This window comes from Oncorhynchus masou, chromosome 8, assembly GCF_036934945.1.
Source record: "Oncorhynchus masou masou isolate Uvic2021 chromosome 8, UVic_Omas_1.1, whole genome shotgun sequence".
NCBI classification, from domain to species: domain Eukaryota; kingdom Metazoa; phylum Chordata; class Actinopteri; order Salmoniformes; family Salmonidae; genus Oncorhynchus; species Oncorhynchus masou.
The window spans coordinates 27,280,302-27,299,769 of record NC_088219.1 but is presented as its reverse complement, the minus strand read 5'-3'; the positions used below and the strand labels follow the sequence as shown (position 1 = coordinate 27,299,769).

Genomic DNA, 19,468 nt, shown 5'->3' with positions numbered 1-19,468 from the left:
AGAGGTACAGGCTGGGGTGGGGTAGAGGTACAGGCTGGGGTGGAGGAGAGGGGCAGGCTGGGGTGGGGAGGAGAGGGGCAGGCTGGGGTGGAGGAGAGGGCAGGCTGGGGTGGGGGAGAGGGCAGGCTGGGGTGGGGCAGGCAGGCTGGGGTGGAGGAGAGGGGCAGGCTGGGGTGGGGGAGAGGGGCAGGCTGGGGTGGAGGAGAGGTGCAGGCTGGGGTGGGGGAGAGGGGCAGGCTGGGGTAGGGGGAGGGGCAGGCTGGGGTAGGGGAGAGGTACAGGCTGGGGTGGAGGAGAGGGGCAGGCTGGGGTGGAGGAGAGGGACAGGCTGGGGTGGAGGAGAGGGACAGGCTGGGGTGGAGGAGAGGGACAGGCTGGGGTGGAGGAGAGGGGCAGGCTGGGGAGGAGAGGGGCAGGCTGGGGGGGAGGGGCAGGCTGGGGTGGAGGAGAGGGGCAGGCTGGGGTGGGGAGAGGGGCAGGCTGGGGTGGAGGGAGGGGCAGGCTGGGGTGGAGGGAGAGGGGCAGGCTGGGGTGGAGGAGAGGGGCAGGCTGGGGTGGAGGAGAGGGGCAGGCTGGGGTGGAGGAGAGGGGCAGGCTGGGGTGGAGGAGGGGCAGGCTGGGGTGGGGGAGAGGGGCAGGCTGGGGTGGAGGAGAGGGGCAGGCTGGGGTGGAGGAGAGGGGCAGGCTGGGGTGGAGGAGAGGGGCAGGCTGGGGTGGGGGAGGGGCAGGCTGGGGGGGCAGGCTGGGGTGGAGGAGAGGGGCAGGCTGGGGTGGGGGAGAGGGGCAGGCTGGGGTGGGGAGAGGGGCAGGCTGGGGTAGGGGGAGAGGGGCAGGCTGGGGTGGGGGAGAGGGGCAGGCTGGGGGGTAGGGGAGGGGCAGGCTGGGGTGGGGGAGAGGGGCAGGCTGGGGTGGAGGAGAGGGCAGGCTGGGGTGGAGGAGAGGGGCAGGCTGGGGTGGAGGAGAGGGGCAGGCTGGGGTGGGGAGAGGGGCAGGCTGGGGTGGAGGAGAGGGGCAGGCTGGGGTGGGGGAGAGGGGCAGGCTGGGGTGGAGGAGGGGCAGGCTGGGGAGGAGAGGGGCAGGCTGGGGTGGAGGAGAGGGGCAGGCTGGGGTGGAGGAGAGGGGCAGGCTGGGGTGGAGGAGAGGGGCAGGCTGGGGTGGAGGAGAGGGGCAGGCTGGGGTGGAGGAGAGGGGCAGGCTGGGGTAGGGGGAGAGGGGCAGGCTGGGGTGGGGGAGACAGGCTGGGGTGGGGGAGAGGGCGCAGGCTGGGGTGGGGGAGAGGGGCAGGCTGGGGTGGGGGAGAGGCGCAGGCTGGGGTGGGGGAGAGGCGCAGGCTGGGGTGGAGGAGAGGGGCAGGCTGGGGTGGGGGAGAGGGACAGGCTGGGGTGGGGGAGAGGTACAGGCTGGGGTGGGAGAGGTACAGGCTGGGGTGGGGGAGAGGTACAGGCTGGGGAGAGGTACAGGGGGGGAGAGGTACAGGCTGGGGTGGGGGAGAGGTACAGGCTGGGGTGGAGGAGAGGTACAGGCTGGGGTGGAGGAGAGGGGCAGGCTGGGGGGGGGGAGGGGCAGGCTGGGGTGGAGGGAGGCGCAGGCTGGGGTGGAGGAGAGGGGCAGGCTGGGGTGGAGGAGAGGGGCAGGCTGGGGTGGAGGAGAGGGGCAGGCTGGGGTGGAGGAGAGGTACAGGCTGGGGTGGGGGAGAGGTACAGGCTGGGGTGGGGAGAGGTACAGGCTGGGGTGGGGGAGAGGTACAGGCTGGGGTGGGGAGAGGTACAGGCTGGGGTGGGGAGAGGTACAGGCTGGGGTGGGGGAGAGGTACAGGCTGGGGTGGGGAGGGGCAGGCTGGGGTGGGGGAGAGGGGCAGGCTGGGGTGGAGGGAGGGGCAGGCTGGGGTGGGGGAGAGGGGCAGGCTGGGGTGGGGGAGAGGGGCAGGCTGGGGTGGAGGAGAGGGGCAGGCTGGGGTGGGGGAGAGGGGCAGGCTGGGGTGGAGGAGAGGGGCAGGCTGGGGGTGGAGGAGAGGGGCAGGCTGGGGTGGGGGAGAGGGGCAGGCTGGGGTGGAGGAGAGGGGCAGGCTGGGGTGGAGGAGAGGGGCAGGCTGGGGTGGGGAGAGGTACAGGCTGGGGTGGGGGGAGAGGTACAGGCTGGGGTGGAGGAGAGGGGCAGGCTGGGGTGGGGGAGAGGGGCAGGCTGGGGTGGAGGAGAGGGCAGGCTGGGGTGGAGGAGAGGGGCAGGCTGGGGTGGGGGAGGGTACAGGCTGGGGTGGAGGAGAGGGGCAGGCTGGGGTGGGGAGAGGTACAGGCTGGGGTGGGGGAGAGGTACAGGCTGGGGCTGGGGTGGGGAGAGAGGTACAGGCTGGGGTGGGGGAGAGAGGTACAGGCTGGGGTGGGGGAGAGGTACAGGCTGGGGTGGGGGGAGAGGTACAGGCTGGGGTGGGGGAGAGGTACAGGCTGGGGTGGGGGAGAGGTACAGGCTGGGGTGGGGGAGAGGTACAGGCTGGGGTGGAGGAGGAGGTACAGGCTGGGGTGGGGGAGAGGTACAGGCTGGGGTGGGGGGAGGGTACAGGCTGGGGTGGGGGAGAGGTACAGGCTGGGGTGGAGGAGAGGGGCAGGCTGGGGTGGGGGAGAGGTACAGGCTGGGGTGGAGGAGAGGTACAGGCTGGGGTGGGGGAGAGGTACAGGCTGCGGTGGGGGAGAGGTACAGGCTGGGGTGGGGGAGAGGTACAGGCTGGGGTGGGGGAGAGGTACAGGCTGGGGTGGGGGAGAGGGGCAGGCTGGGGTGGGGGAGAGGTACAGGCTGGGGTGGAGGAGAGGTACAGGCTGGGGTGGGGGAGAGGTACAGGCTGGGGTGGGGGAGAGGTGCAGGCTGGGGTGGGGGAGAGGTGCAGGCTGGGGTGGGGGAGAGGTACAGGCTGGGGTGGGGGAGAGGTACAGGCTGGGGTAGGGGAGAGGTACAGGCTGGGGTGGGGGAGAGGTACAGGCTGGGGTGGGGGAGAGGTACAGGCTGGGGTAGGGGAGAGGTACAGGCTGGGGTGGGGGGAGGTGCAGGCTGGGGTGGGGGAGAGGTACAGGCTGGGGTGGAGGAGAGGTACAGGCTGGGGTGGGGGAGAGGGGCAGGCTGGGGTGGAGGAGAGGGGCAGGCTGGGGTGGGGGAGAGGTACAGGCTGGGGTGGGGGAGAGGTACAGGCTGGGGTGGGGGAGAGGTACAGGCTGGGGTGGGGGAGAGGTACAGGCTGGGGTGGGGGAGAGGTACAGGCTGGGGTGGAGGAGAGGTACAGGCTGGGGTGGAGGAGAGGGGCAGGCTGGGGTGGGGGAGAGGTACAGGCTGCGGTGGGGGAGAGGTACAGGCTGGGGTGGAGGAGAGGTACAGGCTGGGGTGGGGGAGAGGTACAGGCTGGGGTGGGGGAGAGGTACAGGCTGGGGTGGAGGAGAGGGGCAGGCTGGGGTGGGGGGAGGTACAGGCTGCGGTGGGGAGAGGTACAGGCTGCGGTGGGGGAGAGGTACAGGCTGGGGTGGAGGAGAGGTACAGGCTGGGGTGGAGGAGAGGGGCAGGCTGGGGTGGGGGAGAGGTACAGGCTGCGGTGGGGGAGAGGTACAGGCTGGGGTGGAGGAGAGGGGCAGGCTGGGGTGGGGGAGAGGTACAGGCTGGGGTGGGGGAGAGGTACAGGCTGGGGTGGAGGAGAGGTACAGGCTGGGGTGGGGGAGAGGTACAGGCTGCGGTGGGGGAGAGGTACAGGCTGGGGTGGGGGAGAGGTACAGGCTGGGGTGGGGGAGAGGTACAGGCTGGGGTGGGGGAGAGGGGCAGGCTGGGGTGGGGGAGAGGTACAGGCTGGGGTGGAGGAGAGGTACAGGCTGGGGTGGGGGAGAGGTACAGGCTGCGGTGGGGGAGAGGTACAGGCTGGGGTGGGGGAGAGGTACAGGCTGGGGTGGGGGAGAGGTACAGGCTGGGGTGGGGGAGAGGTACAGGCTGGGGTGGAGGAGAGGTACAGGCTGAGGTGGGGGGAGAGGTACAGGCTGGGGCGGGGGAGAGGTACAGGCTGGGGCGGGGGAGAGGTACAGGCTGGGGTGGGGGAGAGGTACAGGCTGGGGTGGGGGAGAGGTACAGGCTGAGGTGGGGGAGAGGTACAGGCTGGGGCGGGGGAGAGGTACAGGCTGGGGTGGGGGAGAGGTACAGGCTGGGGTGGGGGAGAGGTGCAGGCTGGGGTGGGGGAGAGGTACAGGCTGGGGTGGGGGAGAGGTACAGGCTGGGGTGGGGAGAGGTACAGGCTGGGGTGGAGGAGAGGTACAGGCTGGGGTGGGGGAGAGGTACAGGCTGGGGTGGGGGAGAGGTACAGGCTGCGGTGGGGGAGAGGTACAGGCTGGGGTGGGGGAGAGGTACAGGCTGGGGTGGGGGAGAGGTACAGGCTGGGGTGGGGGAGAGGTACAGGCTGGGGTGGAGGAGAGGTACAGGCTGGGGTGGGGGAGAGGTACAGGCTGGGGTGGGGGAGAGGGGCAGGCTGGGGTGGGGGAGAGGTACAGGCTGGGGTGGAGGAGAGGTACAGGCTGGGGTGGGGGAGAGGGGCAGGCTGGGGTAGGGGAGAGGGGCAGGCTGGGGTAGGGGGAGAGGGGCAGGCTGGGGTGGGGAGAGGGGCAGGCTGTGGTGGGGGGGGGAGCTGGGGTGCAGGCTGGGGTGGAGGAGAGGGACAGGCTGGGGTGGAGGAGAGGGACAGGCTGGGGTGGAGGGGCAGGCTGGGGTGGGGGGAGGTGCAGGCTGGGGTGGGGGAGAGGGCAGGCTGGGGTGGGGGAGAGGGCAGGCTGGGGTGGAGGAGAGGGCAGGCTGGGGTGGGGAGAGGGGCAGGCTGGGGTGGAGGAGAGGGGCAGGCTGGGGTGGGGGAGAGGGGCAGGCTGGGGTGGAGGAGAGGGGCAGGCTGGGGTGGGGAGAGGGGCAGGCTGGGGTGGGGGAGAGGGGCAGGCTGGGGTGGGAGGAGAGGGGCAGGCTGGGGTGGGGGAGGGGCTGGGGTGGGGTGGGCTGGGGTGGGAGGAGGGGCAGGCTGGGGTGGGGGAGAGGGGCAGGCTGGGGTGGAGGAGAGGGGCAGGCTGGGGTAGGGGAGAGGGGCAGGCTGGGGTGGGGGAGAGGTGTAGGCTGGGGTGGGGGAGAGGCGCAGGCTGGGGTGGGGGAGAGGGGCAGGCTGGGGTGGGGAGAGGCGCAGGCTGGGGTGGGGGAGAGGGGCAGGCTGGGGTGGGGGAGAGGTGCAGGCTGGGGTGGGGGAGAGGGGCAGGCTGGGGTGGGGGAGAGGTGCAGGCTGGGGTGGGGGGAGGTACAGGCTGGGGTGGGGGAGAGGTGCAGGCTGGGGTGGGGGAGAGGGGCAGGCTGGGGTGGGGGAGAGGTGCAGGCTGGGGTGGAGGAGAGGGACAGGCTGGGGTGGAGGAGAGGGGCAGGCTGGGGTGGAGGAGAGGGGCAGGCTGGGGTGGGGGAGGACAGGCTGGGGTGGGGAGAGGGACAGGCTGGGGTGGGGGAGGCTGGGGGTGGAGGGACAGGCTGGGGTGGGGAGAGGTACAGGCTGGGGTGGGGGGAGAGGTACAGGCTGGGGTGGGGGGGGAGGCTGGGGTGGGGGAGGTACAGGCTGGGGTGGGGGAGAGGTACAGGCTGGGGTGGAGGAGAGGGGCAGGCTGGGGTGGGGGAGAGGAGGGACAGGCTGGGGTGGGGGAGAGGTACAGGCTGGGGTGGGGGAGAGGTACAGGCTGGGGTGGGGGGTGGGGGAGAGGTACAGGCTGGGGTGGGGAGAGGTACAGGCTGGGGTGGAGGAGAGGGGCAGGCTGGGGTGGGGGAGAGGGGCAGGCTGGGGTGGAGGAGAGGGGCAGGCTGGGGTGGAGGAGAGGGGCAGGCTGGGGTGGGGGAGAGGTACAGGCTGGGGTGGAGGAGAGGGGCAGGCTGGGGTGGGGGAGAGGTACAGGCTGGGGTGGGGGAGAGGTACAGGCTGGGGTGGGGGAGAGGTACAGGCTGGGGTGGGGGAGAGGTACAGGCTGGGGTGGGGGAGAGGTACAGGCTGGGGTGGGGGGAGGTGCAGGCTGGGGTGGGGGAGAGGGGCAGGCTGGGGTGGGGGAGAGGTACAGGCTGGGGTGGGGGAGAGGTACAGGCTGGGGTGGGGGAGAGGTACAGGCTGGGGTGGGGGAGAGGTACAGGCTGGGGTGGAGGAGAGGTACAGGCTGGGGTGGGGAGAGGGCAGGCTGGGGTGGGGGAGAGGTACAGGCTGGGGTGGAGGAGAGGTACAGGCTGGGGTGGGGGAGAGGTACAGGCTGCGGTGGGGGAGAGGTACAGGCTGGGGTGGGGGAGAGGTACAGGCTGGGGTGGGGGAGAGGTACAGGCTGGGGTGGGGGAGAGGGGCAGGCTGGGGTGGGGGAGAGGTACAGGCTGGGGTGGAGGAGAGGTACAGGCTGGGGTGGGGGAGAGGTACAGGCTGCGGTGGGGGAGAGGTACAGGCTGGGGTGGGGGAGAGGTACAGGCTGGGGTGGGGGAGAGGTACAGGCTGGGGTGGGGGAGAGGTACAGGCTGAGGTGGGGGAGAGGTACAGGCTGGGGTGGGGGAGAGGTACAGGCTGGGGTAGGGGAGAGGTACAGGCTGGGGTGGGGGAGAGGTACAGGCTGGGGTGGGGGAGAGGTACAGGCTGGGGTGGGGGAGAGGTACAGGCTGGGGTGGGGGAGAGGTACAGGCTGGGGTGGGGGAGAGGGGCAGGCTGGGGTAGGGGAGAGGGGCAGGCTGGGGTAGGGGAGAGGGGCAGGCTGGGGTAGGGGAGAGGTACAGGCTGGGGTGGGGGAGAGGGGCAGGCTGGGGTAGGGGAGAGGGGCAGGCTGGGGTAGGGGAGAGGGGCAGGCTGGGGTAGGGGAGAGGGGCAGGCTGTGGTGGGGGAGAGGTGCAGGCTGGGGTGGAGGAGAGGGGCAGGCTGGGGTAGGGGAGAGGGGCAGGCTGGGGTGGAGGAGAGGGGCAGGCTGGGGTGGGGGAGAGGGGCAGGCTGGGGTGGAGGAGAGGGGCAGGCTGGGGTAGGGGAGAGGGGGCAGGCTGGGGTGGAGGAGAGGGGCAGGCTGGGGTAGGGGAGAGGGGCAGGCTGGGGTGGGGGAGATGTGTAGGCTGGGGTGGAGGAGAGGGGCAGGCTGGGGTGGGGGAGAGGGGCAGGCTGGGGTGGAGGAGAGGGGCAGGCTGGGGTAGGGGAGAGGGGCAGGCTGGGGTGGAGGAGAGGGGCAGGCTGGGGTAGGGGGAGAGGGGCAGGCTGGGGTGGGGGAGAGGTGTAGGCTGGGGTGGGGGAGAGGTACAGGCTGGGGTGGGGGAGAGGGGCAGGCTGGGGTGGGGGAGAGGTGCAGGCTGGGGTGGGGGAGAGGTACAGGCTGGGGTGGGGAGAGGGGCAGGCTGGGGTGGGGGAGAGGTACAGGCTGGGGTGGGGGAGAGGGGCAGGCTGGGGTGGGGGGAGAGGTGCAGGCTGGGGTGGGGGAGAGGTACAGGCTGGGGTGGGGGGAGGTGCAGGCTGGGGTGGGGGAGAGGGGCAGGCTGGGGTGGGGGAGAGGTGCAGGCTGGGGTGGAGGAGAGGGGCAGGCTGGGGTGGAGGAGAGGGCAGGCTGGGGTGGGGGAGAGGTACAGGCTGGGGTGGAGGAGAGGGGCAGGCTGGGGTGGGGGAGAGGGGCAGGCTGGGGTGGAGGAGAGGGGCAGGCTGGGGTGGGGGAGAGGGGCAGGCTGGGGTGGGGGAGAGGTACAGGCTGCGGTGGGGGAGAGGTACAGGCTGGGGTGGGGGAGAGGTACAGGCTGGGGTGGGGGAGAGGTACAGGCTGCGGTGGGGGAGAGGTACAGGCTGGGGTGGGGGAGAGGTTCAGGCTGGGGTGGGGGAGAGGTGCAGGCTGGGGTGGGGGAGAGGTACAGGCTGGGGTGGGGGGAGAGGTGCAGGCTGGGGTGGGGGAGAGGGGCAGGCTGGGGTGGGGGAGAGGTGCAGGCTGGGGTGGAGGAGAGGGGCAGGCTGGGGTGGAGGAGAGGGGCAGGCTGGGGTGGGGGAGAGGTACAGGCTGGGGTGGAGGAGAGGGGCAGGCTGGGGTGGGGGAGAGGGGCAGGCTGGGGTGGAGGAGAGGGGCAGGCTGGGGTGGGGGAGAGGGGCAGGCTGGGGTGGGGGAGAGGTACAGGCTGCGGTGGGGGAGAGGTACAGGCTGGGGTAGGTACAGGCTGGGGTGGGGGAGAGGTACAGGCTGCGGTGGGGGAGAGGTACAGGCTGGGGTGGGGGAGAGGTACAGGCTGGGGTGGGGGGGGAGAGGTACAGGCTGGGGTGGGGGGAGGTACAGGCTGGGGTGGGGGAGAGGTACAGGCTGGGGTGGGGGAGAGGTACAGGCTGGGGTGGGGGAGAGGTGCAGGCTGGGGTGGGGGAGAGGGGCAGGCTGGGGTGGGGGAGAGGGACAGGCTGGGGTGGGGGGGAGAGGTACAGGCTGGGGTGGGGGAGAGGGACAGGCTGGGGTGGAGGAGAGGGACAGGCTGGGGTGGGGGAGAGGTACAGGCTGGGGTGGGGGAGAGGGGCAGGCTGGGGTGGGGAGAGGGGCAGGCTGGGGTGGGGGAGAGGGGCAGGCTGGGGGTGGGGGAGAGGTACAGGCTGGGGTGGGGTGGGGGAGAGGGTACAGGCTGGGGTGGGGGAGAGGTACAGGCTGGGGTGGGGGAGAGGGGCAGGCTGGGGTGGGGGAGAGGTACAGGCTGGGGTGGGGGAGAGGGGCAGGCTGGGGTGGGGGAGAGGTACAGGCTGGGGTGGGGGAGAGGTACAGGCTGGGGTGGAGGAGAGGTACAGGCTGGGGTAGGGGAGAGGAACAGGCTGGGGTGGGGGAGAGGTACAGGCTGGGGTGGGGGAGAGGTACAGGCTGGGGTGGGGGAGAGGTACAGGCTGGGGTGGAGGAGAGGTACAGGCTGGGGTGGGGGAGAGGTACAGGCTGGGGTGGAGGAGAGGTACAGGCTGGGGTGGGGAGAGGTACAGGCTGGGGTGGGGGAGAGGTACAGGCTGGGGTGGAGGAGAGGTACAGGCTGGGGTGGGGGAGAGGTACAGGCTGGGGTGGAGGAGAGGTACAGGCTGGGGTGGGGAGAGGTACAGGCTGGGGTGGGGGAGAGGGGCAGGCTGGGGTGGGGGAGAGGTACAGGCTGGGGTGGGGGAGAGGTACAGGCTGGTTATAGTAATATCCACAATTGAAGTCACATTATCTGGCTAGCCGGGCTACTATTCTTAGTTGGCCAATCATAATTCATAACTGAAAATATTCTCATAAACTGCAGCTCTGTAAGCTGTCCATTTAGTAACCCACTGAGCATACCTTTTTTTGTTTTGAATTTTACCCAGTTTTCTCCCCAATTTCGTGGTATCCAATTATTTAGTAGCTACTATCTTGTCTCATCGCTACAACTCCCGTATGGGCTTGGGAGAGACGAAGGTTGAAAGTCATGCGTCCTCTGATACACAACCCACACAGCGCGCATCCAACCCGGAAGCCAGCTGCACCAATGTGTCGGAGGAAACACCGTGCACCTGGCAACCTTGGTTAGCGCGCACTGCGCCTGGCCCACCACAGGAGTCGCTGGTGCGCGATGAGACAAGGATTTCCCTACCGGCCAAACCCTCCCCAACCCGGACGGCGCTGTTTGTCGCCCCACGGACCTCCCGGTCGCGGCCTGTTACGGCCTGGGCGCGAACCCAGAGACTCTGGTGGCTCAGCTGGTGCTGCAGTACAGCGCCCTTAACCACTGCGCCACCCGGGAGGCCCCACTGAGCATACTTAACTAATATCATCGTTGGTCAATATTCAGCCATGGTTGCTATTGACCCGCAAGCACTGTAAAGTTAAAATCTATGGTGGTGATGCAATGAAGAGATCAGGCATTACTACTATTCAAATCAAATCAAATGTTATTGGTCACATACACATATTTAGCAGATGGTATTGCTGGTGCAGCGAAAAGCACAGTAGTAGTCTACACGCTCTTGGTTTACAGGACCCTATGAGATTCTATCTGGGTGCATGTCTCTTCTAGACCACTGTTGTTGAACCCAGGTGGAAGTGAATTAGCTACAACTAGTGTCAGGTCAGCAGGCTATGTAACAGCATATATACAAACAATATCACCATGGCTGCTACTGCCATTACGGCAGTGTCGGCAGAATACTACAGAAGAAAACACACACACACACACACACACACACACACACACACACACACACACACACACACACACACACACACACACACACACACACACACACACACACACACACACACACACACACACACACACACACACACACACACACACACACACAAACACACACACACAGCCACTTTAGGACCATGTTGTGTACCATACCATCTGCATGTTACCAGTCTCACAGATGGCTGGAGGCAGGTGAAGACACTCATATCTCTCTCTTGCTCTCTCACTCTCTCTCTCTCGCTCTTTCTCTCTCTCGCTCTCCCTCTCTCTTTTTCTGAGGTAGTTGAAGAGACACTCTCTTGCTCTCTCTCCATCTCTTTTTCTGACCCAGAGCTGCAAATTAAAAGAAAAAACGAAACAGTTGAAAACATTGATAAAAGCTTCAGAGGGAGTCTATAGAGTCTACAATGCTAGTGTGTGGAGAATGTTTTCTGAGAGCCTTTCAGTCTCTTTTTTAAAGAGCTTACATTGAGTGTGTTCTGGAGCACTCCATGCCATGGAAAATTAATGGAGAATTAATCATTTTATGTGGGATATTTGTCCCAATAAGATTTTGTATATGAGATTAGTGTTGCTCTTCGGCAAACACCCCGCAGAATGTAGAGTCCTGTTCTCAGCTTGCAGAAGCACCACTGTCACATGATAAGGGTAGGCTCTCAGGCTACTAACTTTAGCTGCCCATTGTTTGAACAAAGCCTGCAATTATGGTGCTGATTATCCAGAGATTTATCCATTAAAGACCCAGGACTGCCTGGCAAGGCACTGATTCCATTCATTGCCACCTGACAATGAAGCTGAGGAAAGAGAGTGCTCATCAGCTGTGCTAGAGCTACAGTACAGCTCTCTCTCTCTCCCTGTGCCTTCTTTCTCTCTCTCCCTTTCTCTTGCTCTCTCTCATCCTCTCTCTCACTGTTTTTTGCTATTATGTACTCTGCTCTCTCCCTTCCTCACCCTCTCAATAATTTTCTCCCTCTACAATCTTATTTTTCTCTCTTCCTCCCTCTCCCTCTCCCTCTCCATCTCCCTCTCCATCTCTCTCTCTCTATCTCTCTCTCTATCTCTCTCTCCTCTCTCTCTCTCTCTCTCTCTCTCTCTCTCTCCCTCTCCCTCTCCCTCTCCCTCTACATCTCTCTCCATTTCTCTCTCTCTCTCTCTCCCTCTCCCTCTCCCCCCCCTCTCTCTCTCTCTCTCTCCCTCTCTCTCTCTCTCTCTCTCTCTCTCTCTCTCTCTCTCTCTCTCTCTCTCCTGTCCCAGTGCTTACCAGTCCCTGCATGCTCAGACCTCACACAGGCTCTTAAGTGGGCTACTCTCAGAAAGAGCTAATTGTATCGCATCCCAGACAAAGACTGCCAGGTGGAATAGAAAGTGTTTCCGGAAAAACAGCCCTTTACAGAAACTTCAATATGTCTCGCAGTCCCACTTTCTATGAGGTAAAAATGTAAAAATGTATTAAGCACTCCTACTCTGAGATGCTTAATGAATATGGGCCCAGGTGTTTCCATAACCATGGTTATTTTCTCTCTCCCGTGTGTTACAGAGATTTCCTTCCCCGTGGCTCTGGCATCGTCACCCGCCGTCCTTTGGTCCTCCAGCTGATCAACTGTCCCACAGGTAAACTCTTCCCCATCCCTCCCTTCCACTTGCCTCCTCACCAGAGCAGTGGTGTAGTGCAATTTCTTTAGGTGAGGGATAGCGATTGTTTTTGTACGTCATCATTTTCTCAGTCAAAGTTTGTACCGTAAGATATAGCCAAATTAATAGCCTATCAATATTGAATATGCATAAAATGCATCCTCCAATTGCATCATCTGCCATCATCACTCTCAATTGTGAATGATAATTATTCACGTTTTACCGGTGAAACATCCAAACTGCATCTCCATGCAAATCATTTGATTGATCTCAATCAGTTTCATGGTAATAAGCATTTATATATTCCTGAATGTCTGTTCTGTGAGTGAATTAGAGCAGACGGTGTTAAAACATTATTAGCCTTTCTTGTGTTTTGCTTCATTCAAAGCGTATATCCTACATAGTGGCTCTGTTGGTATTTGGCACATTTATTTTACTATTCAGCTTCAGCCAACCATCCTAAAATCTCATTCCAAATGAGGTGTTGTTGGTGTAACAGTAGTGTTGCAGGCCTACTATGTTATGGAAAATGCAAATGAATCATTGCGATCTTGCAAGACATTGATTCAGCTTGGATCTAATTTTACTAAACGAGCACAATTGTGAAAAGTGATAATCTTCTATTTGTAGTAGTAATAATATTATGCGATGACATGCCATTTTAAGTGATTAGAGCATCCTTCGTGGTGCTGAAAGGACAGTGCCAGGATCGCGCAATGATGTTAGACAAGTTGAACCAACTTGTGGTGCTGAAGGACAGCACCAGGATCGCGCAATGATGTTAAACAAGTTCAACCAACTTGTGGTGCTGAAAGGACAGCACCAGGATCACGCAATAATGTTAAACAAGTTCAACCAACTTGTGGTGCTGAAAGGACAGCGCCAGGATCGGGCAATGATGCTAATTAGACAAGTTGAACCAACTTGTGGTGCTGAAGGACGGTGAAGGACAGCTCTGTGCATTTGTTTTAAAACAGCCATATACTCAAGCTTTTGGTGTGGTGTATTCATGCAGCTCAATAACCTATAACCTAAATGCATTATTACCTCCAACTTGGCCCAATTCACATTTCCAATTGCTCACCCTGTCATACCAGGCTAGAATGGGCCCTGCGTCTCAACCAATAGCCAATGTAGGCTAAATATTCCAAGCAGGGCTACAGCAACTTCCAGAGAGGATCAGGCTCCTTGGGCTTTGCAGTGGCCACTCTGGTTTGGGTGTCTTTGGGAGAATGGTGTCACTGTAACCAAGTGGTCACATGTATTCTGGGTTCCACTGTGTTAGAGTAGAGAGGAGTTTTATGAACATCAATGGAGACACACGGTCAATTTAGATTTTTCTTTCAATTTTCTGACTGGCCAAAGTGGTGAAGCCTCCACCAGGCCTCCACTGTGCACACGTAGCCTGTATAGTTCTTCATCATTCTCGCCACCGCCAGAGAGAAGACAGGGAAGATTTATCATTTACCTACAGTGCCTTCAGAAAGTATTCACACCCCTTCAATTTCTCAAAATGTTGTTGTGCTACAGACTGAATTTAAAATAGATTCAATTGAGATTTGGTGTCACTGGTCTACACACAATAATCCATATTGTCAAGGTGGAAAAATGTTTTTAGAAATGTTTACAAATGTATAAAAAATTAGAAGCTGAAATGTCTTGAGTCAATAAGTATTCAACCCTTTTGTTATGGCCTAAATACGTTCAGGAGTAAACATTTGCATAACAAGTCCCATAATAAGTTGTATGGACTCACTTTGTCTGCAATAATAGTGTTTAACATGATTTTTGAATGACTACCTCACCTCTGTACCCCACACATACAATTATCTGTATGGTCCCTTAGTCGAGCATTGAATTTCAAACACAGATTCAACGGCAAAGACCAGGGAGGTTTTCCAATGCCAAAGAAGGGCACCCGTTGGTAGATGGGTCAAAATAAAAAAAATGAGATTGAATACCCCTTTGAGCACGGTGAAGTTATTAATTACACTTTGGAAGGTGTATCAATACATTCAGTCACTACAAAGATACAGGCATCCTTCCTAAATCAGTTGTCCTAGGCGAAGGAAACCGCTCAGGGATTTCACAATGAGGCCAATGGTAAGTTTAAAACAGTTACAGAGTTTAATGACTGTGATAGGAGAAAACTGAGGATGGATTGTAGTTGTAGTTACTCCACAATACTAACCTAAATGACAGAGTGAAAAGAAGGAATACAAGAATACAGAATACAAATATTCCTAAACACATCCTGTTTGCAATAAGGCACTAAAGTAATACTGACAAAAATGTAGCAAAGATATGAACTTTTTGATGTGAATACAAAGTGTAATGTTTGGTGAAAATCCAACAAAACAAAACACATCACTTATTACCATTCTTTATATTTTGGTGGTGGCTGCATCATGTTATGGGTATGCTTTTCATTGACAAGGAAGGGGGAGTTTTCTGGGATAAAAAGAAACAGAATAGAGCTAAGCACAGATAAAATCCTAGAAAACCTGGTCCGGTCTGCTTTCCAAACACTGGGAGACAAATTCACCTTTCAGCAGGACAATAACCTAAAACCCAAGGCCAAATATACAATGGAGTTGCTTACCAAGACGACATTGAATGTTCCTGAGTGGCCTAGTTACAGTTTTGACTTCAATCAGCTTGAAAATCTATAGCAAGATGCGAAGATGGCTGTCTAGCAATGATCAACAACCAACTTGACAGAGCTTATAGAATTTTAAAAGAATCATGTGCAAATATTGTACAATCCAAGTGTGCAAGGCTCTTAGAGACTTACCTAGAAAGAATCACAGCCGAAACTGCTGCCAAAAGTGATTCTAACATGTATTGACTCAGGGGTGTGAATACTTATGTAAATAAGATATTTTCGATAAATTTGCCAAAATTTCAAAAAACATATTTTCACTTTGTCATTATGTCGTATTTTTTTTATTTTTAAATGTCACGTCCTGACCATAGTGAGTCTTTATTTTCTATGGTGGAGTAGGTCAGGGTGTGACTGGGGGGTTAGTCTAGTTTATATTTTCTATGTGGGGTTCTAGTTTTGTTTTCTATGTTGGTGATTGGTATGATTCCCAATTAGAGACAGCTGGTAATCGTTGTCTCTAATTGGGGATCATATTTAGGTAGCCTTTTTCCACCTGTGTTTTGTGGGATATTGTTTATGTGTAGTTGCATGTTAGCACTACACTGTCATCACGGTTAGTTTAGTCTTTATTGTTTTGTTGTGTGGTTCACTTATTTCAAATAAAAGATGTGGAACCCAGATCACGCTGCAGCTCGGTCCAATAATTATTCCAGCGGACGTGACATTAAAATCCATTTTGAATTCAGGCTGTAACACATAAGTTAAGGGGTATGTATACCTCTAGGCCACCATACATATTTACTTGGTTTGTCATTCTATTGTTTTTCATGGAATTTTTGTGGTAATTAAAAATCATTTATTTGGAATTTATCCAAATTAATTTTCAAGGAATAGTTTTACCAGCCCCATCTATTGTCAAATGTAAAAATGTGAAGGAGTGCTGTGGCAGCACCACACCAGTGCTCCTGAGGTTCAGGCTGCCTGCCATCCAGGACCTCAACACCAGGCAGTATCAGAGGAAGGCCCTAAAAAATGTCAAAGACCCCAGCCACCCCAGTGATAGACTGTTCTCTCTACTTCCGCATGGCAAGCGGTACCGGAGTGCCAAGTCTAGCACAAAATGCGTAAAAGAGGGTGTGTGTGTGTGTGTGTGGGGGGGGGGGGGCACACAATGCAAATAGTCCTGTTAGCCATAAGACTCCTGAACATGTAATCAAATGGCTATTTGCACTGTGTGCCTCCCCCACACCCTCTTTTACTCTGCTGCTACTCTCTGTTTATCATATATGCATAGTCACTTAAACTATACATTCATGTACATACTACCTCAATTGGGCCGACCAACCAGTGCTCCTGCACATTGGCTAACTGGGCTATCTGTTATTGTGTCCCACCTCCCGCCAACCCCTCTTTCACGCTACTGCTACTCTCTGTTCATCATATATGCATAGTCACTTTAACCATATCTACATGTACATACTGCCTCAATAAGCCTGACTAACCGGTGCCTGTATATAGCCTTGCTACTTTTATAGCCTCACTACTGTATATAGCCTGTCTTTTTACTGTTGTTTTATTTCTTTACTTACAAATTGTTTACCAAATACCTTTTTTGCACTATTGGTTAGAGCCTGTAAGTAAGCATTTCAATGTTAGGTCTACACCTGTTGTATTCGGGGCACGTGACAAATAAACTTTGATTTGATTTGATGACAGTGGCTTGGTAGTGTTGTTATGGTAACTTCATAAGTTAGAGTAGGCTTTCAATAACAGACTTCATCACAATGCAACATATTATAAATATATATATACACTACCGTTCAAAAGTTTGGGTTCACTGAGAAATGTCCTTGTTTTTGAAAGAAAAGCAATTAAAATAAAATCAAATTCATCAGAAATACAGTGTAAACATTAATGTTGTAAATGACTATTGTAGCTGGAAATGGCTGATTTTTAATGGAATATCTACATAGGCGTACAGAGGCCCATTATCAGCAACCATCACTCCTGTGTTCTGATGGCACCTTGTGTTAGCTCATCCAAGTTTATCATTTTAAAAGGCTAATTGATCATTAGAAAATCCCTTTGCAATTATGTTAGCACAGCTGAAATATCTTGTCCTGATTAAAGAAGCAATAAAACAGGCCTTCTTTAGACTAGTTGAGGATCTGGAGCATCAGCATTTGCGGGTTCGATTACAGGCTCAAAATGGCCAGAAACAAAGACTTTCTTCTGGAACTCATGTTTATTCTTGTTCTGATAAATAATGGCTATTCCATGCGAGAAATTGCCAAGAAACTGAAGATCCCGTACAACGCTGTGTACTACTCCCTTCACAGAACAGTGCAAACTGGCCCTAACCAGAATAGAAAGAGGAGTTGGAGGCCCCGGTGCACAACTGAGCAAGAGGAGAAGTACATTACAGTGTCTAGTTTGAGAAACTAGCAGCTTCGTTAAATAGTAACCGCAAAACACCAGTCTCAACGTCAACAGTGAAGGGGCGACTCCGGGATGCTGGCCTTCTAGGTAGAGTTCCTCTGTCCAGTGTCTGTGTTCTTTTGCCCATATTAATATTTTATTTTTGTTGGCCAGTCTGAGATATGTCTTTTTCTTTGCAACTCTGCCTAGTAGGCCAGCAATGGTGACAGCGAGTCTTGCTGGGGTCTGACACATAAGGAAATAAACTTTACAAGCAAAAATACTTTACAATTTAAAAAAAATGTAAAAACATAAAAATTTAATGGAAGACACAAATGTACACAATAAAAAAGCAAAATAAATAAATAATAATGATGTGTGGGTGTGTGTAGTGTGTGCAACTAGGAATTATACACACAGTGCATTCAGAAAGTATTCAGATGTATTGACTTTTTCCACACTTTGTTACGTTACAGCCTTATTCTAAAATTGATTAAATTGTCCTTTTTTTCTCATCAATCTACACACAATAAAGCAAAACAGGTTTATCAAAATCTTAGCAAATTTTGTCAAAATAAAAAATGGAAATATCACGTTTACATAAGTATTCAGATCCTTTACTCAGTACTTTGTTGAAGCACCTTTGGCAGCGATTACAGCCTTACAACATCTATTCTTGGGTATGACGCTACAAGCTCGGCACACCTGGATTTGGGGAGTTTCTCCCATTCCTCTCTGCAGATCCTCTCAAGCTCTGTCAGATTGGATGGGGAGCGTTGCTGCAAAGCTATTTTCAGGTCTCTCCAGAGATGCTCGATCGGGTTTAAATCCGGCTCTGGCTGGGCCACTCAAGGACATTCAGAGACATGTCCCGAAGCCACTCCTGTGTTGTCTTGGCTATGTGCTTAGGGTTGTTGTCCTGTTGGAAGGTGAACCTTTGTCCCAGTCTGAGGTCCTGAGCGCTCTGGAGCAGGTTTCCATCAAAGATTTCTCTGTACTTTGCCAAAGAGTTTCGTCTTGGTTTCAGCAGACCAGAGAATCTTCAACCTCAGGAGGCTGAAGAAATTTGGCTTGTCACCAAAAGCACTCACAAACTTCTACAGATGCACAATCGAGAGCATCCTGGCGGGCTGTATCACCGCCTGGTACGGCAACTGCTCCGCCCACAACCATAAGGCTCTCCAGAGGGTAGTGAGGTCTGAACAACGCATCACCGGGGGCAAACTACCTGCTCTCCAGGACACCTTCACCACCCGATGTCACAGGAAGGCCATAAAGATCATCAAGGACAACAACCACCCGAGCCACTGCCTGTTCACCCCGCTATCATCCAGAAGGCGAGGTCAGTACAGGTGCATCAAAGCTGGGACCGAGAGACTGAAAAACAGCTTCTATCTCAAGGCCATCAGACTGTTAAACAGCCACCACTAACATTGAGTGGCTGCTGCCAACACACTGACTCAACTCCAGCCACTTTAATAATGGGAATTGATGGGAAATGATGTAAAATATATCACTAGCCACTTTAAACAATGCTACCTAATATAATGTTTACATACCCTACATTATTCATCTCATATGTATACATATATACTGAACTCTATATCATCTACTGCATCTTTATGTAATACATGTATCACTAGCCACTTTAACTATGCCACTTTGTTTACATACTCATCTCATATGTATATACTGTACTCGATACCATCTACTGTATCTTGCCTATGCTGCTCTGTACCATCACTCATTCATATATCTTTATGTACATATTATTTATCCCTTTACACTTGTGTGTATAAGAAATTAGTTTTGGAATTGTTAGTTAGATTACTTGTTGGTTATTACTGCATTGTCGGAACTGGAAGCACAAGCATTTCGCTACACTCGCATTAACATCTGCTAACCATGTGTATGTGACAAATAAAATTTGATTTGATTTGACACAATCCTGTCTCAGATCTCTACAGACAATTCCTTCGACCATGGCTTGATTTTTACTCAGACATACACTGTCAACTGTGGGACCTTATATAGACAGGTGTGTGCCTTTCCAAACCATGTCCAATCAATTGAATATACCACAGGTGGACTACAATCAAGTTGTAGAAACATCTCAAGGATGATCAATGGAAACAGGATGCACCTGATCTCAATGTCGAGTCTCAAAGCAAAGAATATTTAAGTAAATAAGTCAATCAATCAAATTCAATCAAATTTATTTATAAAGCCCTTCTTACATCAGCTGATGTCACATAGTGCTGTACAGAAACCCAGCCTAAAAGCCCAAACAGAAAGCAATGCAGGTGTAGAAGCACCTGTATAAGTACAACAATAAGTATTTGCAAACATTTTAAAAAACCTGTTTTGGCTTTGTCATTATGGGGTATTGTGTGTAGATTGATGAGGAAAAAACAATATTTAATACATTTTTTAATAAGGTAACGTAACAAAATGTGGAAAAAGTCAAGTGGTCTGAATACTTTCCGAATGCACTGTACATGTCCGTACATACACATGTGTAGTGTGTGTGTGTGTGTGTGTGTGTGTATGCGCGCATCTATCAATTACACATACATGTCCGTACAAACACACAAACATTTGGTCACATGGGCGAGAGGCGTTAGGTGTTGC

At 56.0% G+C, this 19,468-nt stretch overlaps 1 protein-coding gene across 6 annotated transcripts in view; it reads left to right on the top strand.

Moving 5' to 3' along the window:
• dnm1a (dynamin 1a) overlaps positions 1-19,468 on the top strand; it is a 113,076-nt gene that overhangs the window by 22,998 nt on the left and 70,610 nt on the right. For all 6 annotated transcript variants that reach the window (XR_010456341.1, XM_064972086.1, XM_064972084.1 and 3 more), the window contains exon 2: positions 11,720-11,793. Coding sequence is in view for 5 of the 6 variants with exons in the window: in XM_064972086.1 (XP_064828158.1) it covers positions 11,720-11,793 (74 nt within the window). In the remaining variant the exon portion in view is untranslated. The remainder of the gene's footprint in view (positions 1-11,719; positions 11,794-19,468) is intronic.